This window comes from Ruditapes philippinarum, unplaced genomic scaffold (genome assembly GCF_026571515.1).
Source record: "Ruditapes philippinarum isolate M1 unplaced genomic scaffold, ASM2657151v2 ctg10387_1_1_1_1, whole genome shotgun sequence".
Taxonomy (NCBI): Eukaryota; Metazoa; Mollusca; class Bivalvia; order Venerida; family Veneridae; genus Ruditapes; species Ruditapes philippinarum.
In genome coordinates this window covers 1-11476 of record NW_026853690.1, presented here as the reverse complement: position 1 = coordinate 11476, position 11476 = coordinate 1, and the positions used below count along the sequence as shown (strand labels likewise).

At 32.1% G+C, this 11476-nt stretch overlaps 1 protein-coding gene across 1 annotated transcript; it reads right to left on the bottom strand.

Moving 5' to 3' along the window:
- Window positions 1-7899: 7899 nt before the first annotated feature.
- On the bottom strand, window positions 7900-9980 carry LOC132737544 (acetylcholine receptor subunit alpha-1-A-like). The gene is made up of 2 exons (XM_060724845.1): window positions 9927-9980; window positions 7900-8433 (listed from the first exon to the last, which is right to left on the bottom strand). Exons 1-2 carry the CDS (start codon window positions 9978-9980, stop codon window positions 7900-7902), a joined length of 588 nt encoding a protein of 195 aa, XP_060580828.1.
- Between the last annotated feature and the right edge of the window lie 1496 nt (window positions 9981-11476).

Sequence of the window (11476 nt, the reverse complement as noted above, 5' to 3'; positions counted from 1 at the left end):
AGCAAGAAACAACAACAAATACATAGGAATAACGCTTAATATTTGGTAGTACATATCGAGTAAAACAAAGAGAGTATTACGTCCGGAAAATAAAATTATTGAATCTCTTAAACAAATTATCAGTAAAAGAATGATGTTACCCAGATACATATATATACCAGAAACATTTCCGTTCAGGGTATTTCCATCTCTTAGCTAGGCCTGTATAAACTGTAGTACACCAGAGACTCAATGCGAGACGTGCTCAAGTCAGTTCAATCTGCTTTCTGAAAATCTAATTACACTTTTCGCCAAAAACTGGTAGTTTATAATATATCCAAAAATTCATAAATAGTATAAATATTTTTATAAATATTAAAAGATTAAAAATATTAAAATTTGTTTCGTAGTTTCAGGCGAAAAATGTAAAACTATATAACACAGTTATATAAAAACCCTAACAGGGCACCACTTCCGCCCAACAGGGGGCAAGACTTCCGCCCAACGAGGGGCAATACTTCCGCCCAACAAGGGGCAACATTTCCGCCCAACAGGGGGCAAGACTTCCGCCCAACGAGGGGCAACACTTCCGCCCAACGAGGGGCAACACTTCCGCCCAACGAGGGGCAACACTTCCGCCCAACGAGGGTCAACACTTCCGCCCAACGAGGGGCAACACTTCCGCCCAACAAGGGGCAACACTTCCGCCCAACAAGGGGCAACATTTCCTCCCAACGAGGGGCAACACTTCCGCCCAACGAGGGGCAACACTTCCGCCCAATGAGGGGCAACACTGCGATTCAAGGCAAGCATTCAATATAAAAAGATATTCAAACAGAATGAAAAGAATATAATCTTCCTTAATCAAACTTTTACTATTACAAATTATTCATATTAGGTTAAAACATAATCACTGATATATAAAGTAATAATTTCAAATCACTATTTGATGAAATAAATTCAAACAACAATTTGATGTGATAATTTCAAGTCACAATATAATGTAATAGCTTCAAAACACATGGCTATTGATTAATTACAGTGTCAATTATAAATGAAGATTTAATGACACAGAAAATCGGTCCTTCAAAGAATCTTCATCAGAGCGTTTTAGATCTAAGGCTTCACTTATTCGTAAAAAATCAGCGTAACACAAAATACACAAGGTAACTATTCTCAAATTTCCTAGAGAACAATTCTCATAAGCAAAAGTGTATACATGTAATAATCTTTTCAAAATATCAGGAGAAATAGGTTGTTTTTACTTCACTGGTCGACATACTTTCCTGACACAACCTTCCAAACATAATATTAACCAATTGTATTTACATGGATTTTCTAAAGAAGCTAACTCGTGAGCACAGTTAATAGCATAAAACGCTGTATTCAATTTTGATGTCCCACACCACTCATTCTCGAACTGTATTAAAGACAACTAAATACAGTGCTACCGTTACAGGTGAGGCAGGCAAAAAAGAAAACTGTTATTGCGTACACCATTTTGAAAAATTTTTAAAAAAATATTTATAGTTACGTATCGTAGATTGTTCTTTGCTAGACATCACAGCGTCTTTCACTTCTGAGAAAAGCTCCTGGTTTTTAGGCAAAAATCTACACATTTCTTGTACATCTAACCAACGCTGACTGGTTAAAATGCCTGTAAAATTGACAAACAATAATAAAACAAAATATTTCATTATGCTTAATTTTAGCATTGCTTTTCACAAAAAATTGACCTTAGCCTATAACCAATCATTAAACATAAAATATATGAGTCAAAACTAACAACATTCTATTCTAGAACAATTACCATGCTTGTAAAGTACGTAGATCCAAAAATAGTTGCTTTGTTCCTGCCTTGAACATATATATCCTTTGGATCATTAAACAAAAGTATTTCACAAACAAATTGCTTAAGATTTGATGTTTCCCCAAAAATCATCGGGGAAAAAGGGCTCGAAGGCCAGTAAGGGGCTACTAATGTACCATTAGCTTTAGAATATAATAAATGGTTTAAAGCCTTTCGTATCAAATAAACTGGAGGAACAATTAAGAATATCATTGTTAGGTTGTATCGAAGTTTCCCAAAATTCTAAAGCATGTTTTAATCGACCTTTAACTGAATAATCAGAAATTTTAATACTACTTTCTGTATAATCACAAAATATCTCGTGATGACAAAAATGTGAAAAATCAGAGTGCAAATTATCAAAAAAACAATACTTATCATATTCAAAAGAAGAGTCTTGTAATTCATTGTTTATTAATCTTGACTTCCTGCTTGTCACATTCAGGTGCTCTTGACTCTGTTGAGGTACCCATGGGTCTTGTATATGGACCGGTTCTGACATGTGTACATCCAGATGCGATGTGTCCCAACTGTCTACACTTGAAGCAAACGACTGTTGAGGGAAGTTGTTGTTGCTATGAGGATCCGCCAGCCATGGCCAATCTAGATTCTGGTGTTCGGCGAAAGTTTTTTTCTTGTAGCTTCTGCAATCCACTCTGTATCAGTCTGAACGCTCCTCTTGAAGTCGTTGATTTTATAATCGAAATAATTCTTCAGTTCGTCAACAATTTCTGCTCTTTGTGACGATTCTCCACGTGGCTGAGAATACCGATTTTCTTCATCACTCATAATATCGTATTTAAACAGGTTATTTAAGTACCACCAAATGCAAGCGTCGAGTGAAGAAAAACCGCGAAAACACTATATATATACCCCACTAACCCACGAAATACACGTGCACCGTTAAAAGAAAATATTTAAGGTATCACTCCATATTTAACTTAAGGTACAGAAACCATACATAAACATTCAAGCTATATCCGATACGAGAATAATTTCATATATTAATACTTATTGACATTAAAACTACTAATTATATATTAATGGTTAATGGTTCACTGATTGTCACACTTCCTTGTTGATTTTTGTTTTCATATTTAAGAAATGTCTATCAGTCTGATTTAACAATGTATGATTATATTTATATAGTTAATAGTAACGTTAATACATTACGTAAAAAAAACAACTCCATCGTCATTGCATTAAAAACATATTTAACGAACCAAGTAATTGATCATATAATTAAGTGTGTCAGTTATAACAAAACATGTGTAAAATTCGATACTTTTTTATTATACTATGATTCAAACTATGAAGGTTTTACAAAACGGCAAATTCGCTATTAAACATGTAATTTTTATTACCTCTTAAACATTAACAAAGGTTTCAAGGTTTCAAAATTTATTGGCTATCGACATGTAAAATGTCTTGGGCCATATTTACAATAAACATATATGGCAAAGACAGACATATTGTATAATATATACAAAAGCATACAAACATCATATTAAGTGTTACAAAAATTAATATTTCAACCATTTAAGAAACAGTAATATTTTCCAGGGTATTGTTTCTTAACGTAAAAGCATCTTTAATGTATTTAGCAATATTACATATTTTTTCTTGTTCTTAGTTGACATATAACTATTAACAATATTCTTATTAGGCCAAGATACATTACAATGATATTTAATTCTAAGATTTCTATATCTACCACAACAAAACATTAAATGATATTCATTTTCAATTACATTTTGGTTGCACATTTTACACAATCGGTTTTCTCTAACTATGCCACTATAACGACCTGTTTCAATTTCTAAATTGTGCGAGCTTAATCTAAAACGAGCTAAACAGTTTCTAAGAGCGTCATTTTCAATTACATTAAGATAGTTTTCAAATTTAAACTCCTTTTTGAAATTGCAATAATATTCAAGTTTAGGCATAGATCGTATTGATGCTGACCAATCTTGTAAAAATTGATCGCGTAAACGATTCTTAAACATTGGTAAATATTTACAACTGTCATCAAAGTTAAATCGTATATGAGCAAATCCAAGATGATCAATAATAGAATGTATACGAGAAGCCCAGCAGCTATTAATATTGTGGTCAATAAGATCTCTATACATAACATAAATGGGAGAAGAAACATTTTTCATAATTTTTAGCCAAAAATTTAAAGATCGTTCTTTACAGGTAACAGATAACGGTAATCTACCCAGTTCACCCAGTACCGCATAGTTAGGGGTTTGTTGTTTTACACCTAGAACATGCTTACAAAATCTGATATGTAATTTGTCCACTTCTTTATAGTTATATACCCCCCAAATCTCTGAACCATATAAAAGTATTGGCACCACCATTGTATCAAATAATAATAATTTAGTTTTAACATCAAATTTCACTTTGTCAAATAGAAGCATCAGATTGTGGTATGCTCTTAATGCTTGATCATGTAGCGCCTTTACTGCATGTGTCATATTACCTGTTTACATAAAATTAATGCCTAAGTAAGTAAAGTTATCTACTTACTCAATTTTCTCACCGTTAATATAAAAATCTATATTTACATCATTAGATCTGCGCTTTTCAAAAACACATATTTTGGTTTTATTTACATTAATTTTTTAAGACCCCAATTTTTTCTGAATAATGAAAAATATTATCTATTTGTGACTGTAGACTAACAGGATTCGTAGTAAACAATATAATGTCGTCAGCAAACAATATAATATACATAGATAACAATTCCAAATCTTTATCAGTTAAAGTATTAAAGTCTATACTATCGATAATATCGTTTACGAAAAGAATGAAAAGTAAGGGAGATAATGGCTCTCCTTGCTTCAGACCGATCGAGACATCGAAAAATTCAGACAACTGCATAGTACTAGATATTTTAACACAAGATTGTACATCATTATAAATACATTTCATCATATTGGTCATTTTACAACTAATTCCGGCTTGAATAAGTTTTACCCATAATGCATCCCTGTTAACGGAGTCAAAAGCTCTTTGGTAGTCAACAAAAACACACCAAAGTTTAGATTTTTTGTATAAGATCTTCTGGATGATTGCATGTAGTAAAAAAATTGCATCAGTTGTAGAACGGCCATCTCTGAATCCATATTGAGAGTCACTTAATACATCATTCTTTTCACACCAATTGTTAATACGGTTCCTTAACAATAAGGAGAAAATTTTACCAATTGTATTTACCAATGTAATACCTCTATAATTCGAAGGGACCCCTTTGTCACCTTTTTTATAGATTGGTATAATAACTCCTTTTGACCAGGAATTTGGGTATACACAGTTGTCAAATATATGGTTAAATATTGTACAAAGATAAGGAGAAATAAATTCTCTACAGTCAATAAAGAAATCTGCCACATTATTTTCGTAGTCACAGCTTTTATAACGGTTTAACATAGATATAGTTTTACTTACTTCATCCACAGAAATAGATTTATCAAGATCATCAATATACACATCATTATCCCTAGAAGTCATAAAATTATTTATATTGAATTGATAATGATTTTCATTTGAAACATTTTCAAAATGTTTTTTAAAATCCTCTAGATTAATAGGAATCTTGGAATTATTGTTGTTCTTAAATTTATTAATGTATTTCCAGAACTTTCGAGGAGCGGTTTTGCTCATATTAGACAGCTTTATTTTTTCCTTCTGATAAAACAAAAATTTGGCTTTACGCTTTGTTTTCAAAAATGATTGTCTGCATTCCAAAAACAATAACTTATTTTCATCAGTCCTATTTTCATAGAAACGGCGCTTGGCAGCATAAAATCCAGACTTTACCTTTTTACAATCACTATTAAACCAAAGTGCTTTCTTCTTTATACATGGCTTTGGTCTATTACTCAAAGATTTACCAAAACATTTCATTGAAATAGTGTGCACTGTATTCGAAAAGATAGACATACATTCATTTATATCACATTCACCTGACACAAGTTTATCGTTTATATTTTTAAAAATGTGTTCCTCACTTTTAACTGTATTTAAAAAATCATTTTTGTCAGCAGCATTCCAAACAACTTTATCATAATCAACCAAATAAATATTTGGTACACTAATGTTACATTTCAAAGTAAATGTTACAGCACAATGATCAGAAAATTCATTTTCATCTAAAACATACATATATTTTACCTTATCATAACATTCAATACCTGTTATTAAATAATCAACTAAACTAGAAACGGGCCTTTTTTTGTATAAAGTATTATAGGTGCATTTACCCTCTTCTAATCTACCGTTTATTATACACATATCGTTTTCTTTACAAAGAGTCAATAATTTTGATCCGTAATTGTTAATGGAACGGTCATGATTACGACGCACTGGCAAATTAAACCCGTGCGATGCTGTCTGCGGTAGATCAATAAAACGATCCAGATTAATGTTTGGTATATAGTCTAATAAATCACCCGTGCGTGAATTCAGGTCACCTGACACGTACACATCTCCAAGGTCACTATATCGGCGAATACAAGTATTTAAGTGTTCAAAAAAGTCAAATTCGAACAATGATGAATTTCTATTTCTATAAAGGTTAGAATCTTCAGGTGGAATATAGCATTCACAAAAATAAGCATCTTTTTCAGAGTTGATAAACGTTTTATTTATTTTAAAGCATACAAGACCCTTTTCATCAATATTAAGCAGCTCTATACAATTTTTCAAATAATCCCTATAATAAATTGCGACACCGCCGCTATTCCGTTTTCCTTTATTATTAAATTTAGGTCTTGGACAGCTAAAAATTTCATATCCATCGATTTTGATATTAGACAAATAAGAATGCCATGTCTCTGTAATAAATAGTATATCAAAATCAGAAATATAGTTTAAAAAGTCACAATCATTTAGTTTATTTTTGATACCCTGTATATTCCAGAGTAAGAAACGTAACTGTTTCTCAGAGTCGTCCTAGTTTGAATAACCACTGTTTGATACTGTATCAACAGTAAACATTTTGTTGTTGATATACAATTAACGATAGAAAAGAAATATCAAACTACACTAAAACAACGATGGTATAATAGCAATTATATACTTTGTCCAACAATATTATTGTTTTATATAATATTAATATAATATTTCCGCATGGTTATATTGCATAGGGCATAATTCCTCCAGCGACGCTTGGTTGTATATGTGTATAAAGATCATGGTAATGTTAGCTTAGATAATTAATTTATTTATGCAAGTATATATTTGTTGGGTTATGGGGTTTTTTTTCCTTTCTTTCTTTTTTCTTTATTTTAATCATGAAAGTCATTTTCGTTGTTTCCGGAAACTTTTATGAAAAACCAAATGGTTGCCACCGATACTGTAATAAAGCAAAAGACAAAGAAAATCTTATCGAACGCAGAACTGACATCCGACCATATTATTTGCGAATCATTTTTATTTTTTAACTTTGTTTTTCTTCCATTAAAACTATCTTCGGCATTTTCTTTCTTCGAACGATGTTCGCGTTCTGTGTCCATTGTTTCCTTTTTGCATTCTAATGAACTGCACTTACGTTTGTTTGCTACATTTCTACATTCACATTTTAAACACATAACAAAGCGTACAATCCAGTCAGGAATAGGTATGTTTTCATCTTTGTGATATAAACGCATATTGAATATTGTTGCAAGTGTGATACCCATGCTTATGATAAGAACTATCAATAGGTAATATCCGAACAAAGACATAGGACTTGATGTTTTGGGGAGGTTGTCACCAACGAAGGTAATAAAAACAGCAAGTGCTAGGAGAACCGTGATGCTGTAAGAAATCCGTTCACCACTTTCCACTGGAATAGCGAACACCGCTGTATTTAAAAAATCCATAAATATTTTAGGCAAAACGACATTTAGGAGAACAAACAAAGGTTTCCGTTTGAGGTAAAGAATGAAATCTATAAAGACGCTCCCTGGAGTATACTCAATGCTCGAATTGTAAAAATGCCATATCCCATTTTCTGAAAAGTATGTTGTAAACACTTTATCTCCAAAAGGACTAAAGATTATTTCGGTTTCACTCTGTGCCTATGGGGCAAAAGAAAAACTACATTTATGTCTGTCCCAGGGATAGTAAGTAACATCAACTTGACATGTCGCAGATAAAACGTCTCCAGGAAAATAATGAGCAAATTCGTTCGGTGTAAAGCGAATAAGTTGCCAAGCATCACCTATCTTCTCCAGTTTTTCAACAGTATTTACTAAAGCTAAATTCGGTGTCCAAACATTGTCGCTTTCGATGACTAATTGATCAAGACCTCCATAATCTGCCGGATCCCATGCCATATATTCGTCTATCCAATGAGCTCTTATAAATGTAGCTACTGAAAGTTTTTCCTTTACCTCGTTGAATTCTTGAATTAAAACAAGTTCAAAACCAATAAATACCTCTAGTGGTCTAAAAGTCTTCTCGTATGTAAGCATTTTATCATCATGAAGCAATTTCTTTGAATCATTCATACTATGGGATGTTACAGCACAGATAAACATAGAGAAGCACACAAAACACCTTACTTGACAATAACACTTGACATTCATGTTATAATGCATTTTGCTTTTATCCTGGAATATACAAATAGTTTATGTGTCTAAAGTATTACAGGAACGCCACTGAGTTTTTCAACTTCAAGAGATTTGACAAATTGTTTTCGAAACGTGCATACCTTTTGATTAAAGTATAGATGGACTAGTAACTTGTATGAAATTGTCAGTTCAGTCCCTCAACCGTTTTCCCAGAATAAGTATTTTATTGAGCAAAATAAAAGGCCATGCAAAACTCGATTTTCAATATAACTCTGTATTTATTTATTTCTATTGTTTTGCACAATTTTCAATTTGAATATTAATTGATCTATGCAAGAATTTCAAACCTCAAGTTTCTAAACTTCTGACCTCAGCGGAGTTTTTTTTAATAGAGAGTTTAACGGAAACGTACGAATCAAAGTAATGAAAGAATTAAAAATTTTATACTGAACACCCATCCAACAATATTCAATTTTATTAAGATGAAATAACGGTCTTTAACACTTTTATAAAAATGATTCAATTTTCTCTCCATGCTTCAATTTTTATCGAACTACGTTAAGTTTTACTCGGATGTAGAATAAAACTCATTGGCAATTTGCGTACAATTATGTTGTATTGTGTTTCAAGAAATGTTCGTTGTTGTTGTTGTTGATTTTGTATTTTGTTTTAAATTATTAAACATTTTGCAAGGTGGAAAGGATTCTCATTCTCCATGTCTCGTCATGATTGACAATATGTCAAACAGTAAATGTAATTAAGAGCATGTCATCTAACTTCAAGAAGAAGGTATGTTAACTATACAATACATTAATACAAAATAACAATGTATATTATTAAGATCATGGTGTAAATGTTAAAAAAAACTTCCATTTGATCGTTATAATGAATAAAAAGGTACTTATGTGTTATGTAATAAATATATTTATGTTGATATTTGTAAAGCAAAGTGTACTAATTATTTTTGAAATTTTACCTTTGTATGCAAATATTCATTTATGACTTGAGCTCACTTTACAGGAGATGCTCATATCCGCATAGTATAGCATGTTAGTTAGATCTTTATTCTTTCATTTTTGTTCTTCTTTTGGTTGGGTTTTACGTTGCATAAACACAGTATAAGTCATATGTTGACTTTCTAGCTTTACTAGAGGCGGAAGACCTCATGTGCCCTTCCTTGCATTATTTCAGGCACGAACAAAGGTACCTGAGTAGAACCACCAAAGTTATCTAAGGTAGCTGGATAGCTTCCTCACATTAAAAAAAAATCAAAAGTCCCTGACGTGACCTCGTGGTATGACGTTTCAGTAAGAAAAATGCAATATTGATTTTTTGTATTAATATCTTAATTGATTTTATGTAAGCGTTATGATGAGAGGAGCTTAAAATGTCTCGGAGTAATAAATTATAATTAAGTATCGATTAAAAATTTATTATATTGTTTGGCAACAATTAATTAATTTATTACGATTAACTAATTGAATTTTAATGATTAGAAAGTTCTCGATACTCTATTTCTTACTCCGACATACCTTTGCGGCGTGCACGTCCCTCGGAGTGCATAGGTCACACCAGACGTTAGACATAGTTATGTCATTTTACTGGTGTGACCTAACTAACGGCGGAGGATGTGGCTCTCAAAAGATGCGCGCATCATGGAAGAGGGCCTTCCTACCTTTACTTGCTTGCCTGCGAAGAATTAACATAACGACCACATCTACATCTAGCGACAATGGTGATGTAGACTAATACTATACGGCTCTACGATCAGCGACGTAACAGTTCAGATTCTAATACTTTTCGTATGCGTCTATGACCAGCGATCAGTAACTTAAAAAAATAACATGAACATATTGCATAGCCAGTGGTCTAATGTAAGTCATAAACTATACGAAGTCAATACGAACCCAACATCTATTTTAACTATCTTTCCCAGATGCGTCTAACAGTCAATCAAGCTTTTATTCGAATTTGCATGATGAACTTTGCTTTGATTTATTTTCAATTAATTTTACAGTATAAGTATAAAAAAACAATCTTTATTACGAGTGAACTTCAATTCAAGATGAAACAATTTTAACCTGATCTATAGATGCTATATTTTCATACTAATTTTAGTGTATGGTAAACAAAACACATTATTCGTAGTCGAACTTACAAACCGTCAGTTAGACTTTAGATTCTTAACGCTAATCACTGAGGCTAATTAGACAAGTGTTTTGTTGGTAACAAAACCATATATATCGTTATGTCATACTTAAAAAAACCCGTATGATTTAATTCGGAATCCGATAATTACCGACAAAATGTTATTGAATATATAAATGTATCAGGTCAATATTGTCAAACATTACCAAGTCGTATGAAAAGTATAACAATCATGATTGTCATTCTGTGTGATCTAGGTTGATCACAATGTGTTTCCCTATTTCAATTCAGAGGTTATTTGTCCTCGAAACAGCTTTTATTTATTTGTCTGTTTGATTGATTAATTGATTTTAAGTTACACAGACATTGATACTGTCATATTGCTACGTTCCAGCGTTACTTGTTTGGGAAGACCTTAAGGTATCCCATTCAGCCACCATTGTATTGAGACGGTCAATAGACCTGTCTGGAACCTGTAAAGTTATTGGTATTGAGTTCCATGCATATGAATTACAACACAAAAATGGAAATAGGCATGAAGTCCAAAGTATATGGCTCAGGTTCACCGAACATAAAAAATCATAAAGTAATATGTACGTTGTTGTATTTAAATATATCAGCGAAACAAGAAATTAGTCATAAATACAAGAGTCAGGTGGTCATTTACTCGAATGATCTTCATGGAAATAGTTTGATGATGTTTAAAGTATAATGTCTCAGCAACAGTATACGCTAATATTTTTTTTCCAATTTGGTGTACATTAAAAATTATTGGTCCATTTACATATCGCGGTGCTCGTTGTATACACTCAATTGCACAATTCTGCGTTACTTTTGCACGATTCCTGCTTATTTGCACATTTCTGCGTTACTTGATATACAGGGTGAAATTGATGCTCTTCAATGAAACAGCATTTTAATAAAAGATAAGATA

What these genes read in the sequence shown, in the direction of transcription:
- LOC132737544 (XM_060724845.1), bottom strand. Translation starts at nt 9,980, where the DNA reads ATGTCTAACGTCTGGTGTGACCTATGCACTCCGAGGGACGTGCACGCC. An exon ending in GGGACGTGCACGCCGCAAAG is followed by an intron (nt 8,434 to 9,926) that starts GTATGTCGGAGT and finishes TGTATATTCCAG; the next exon opens with GATAAAAGCAAAATGCATTA.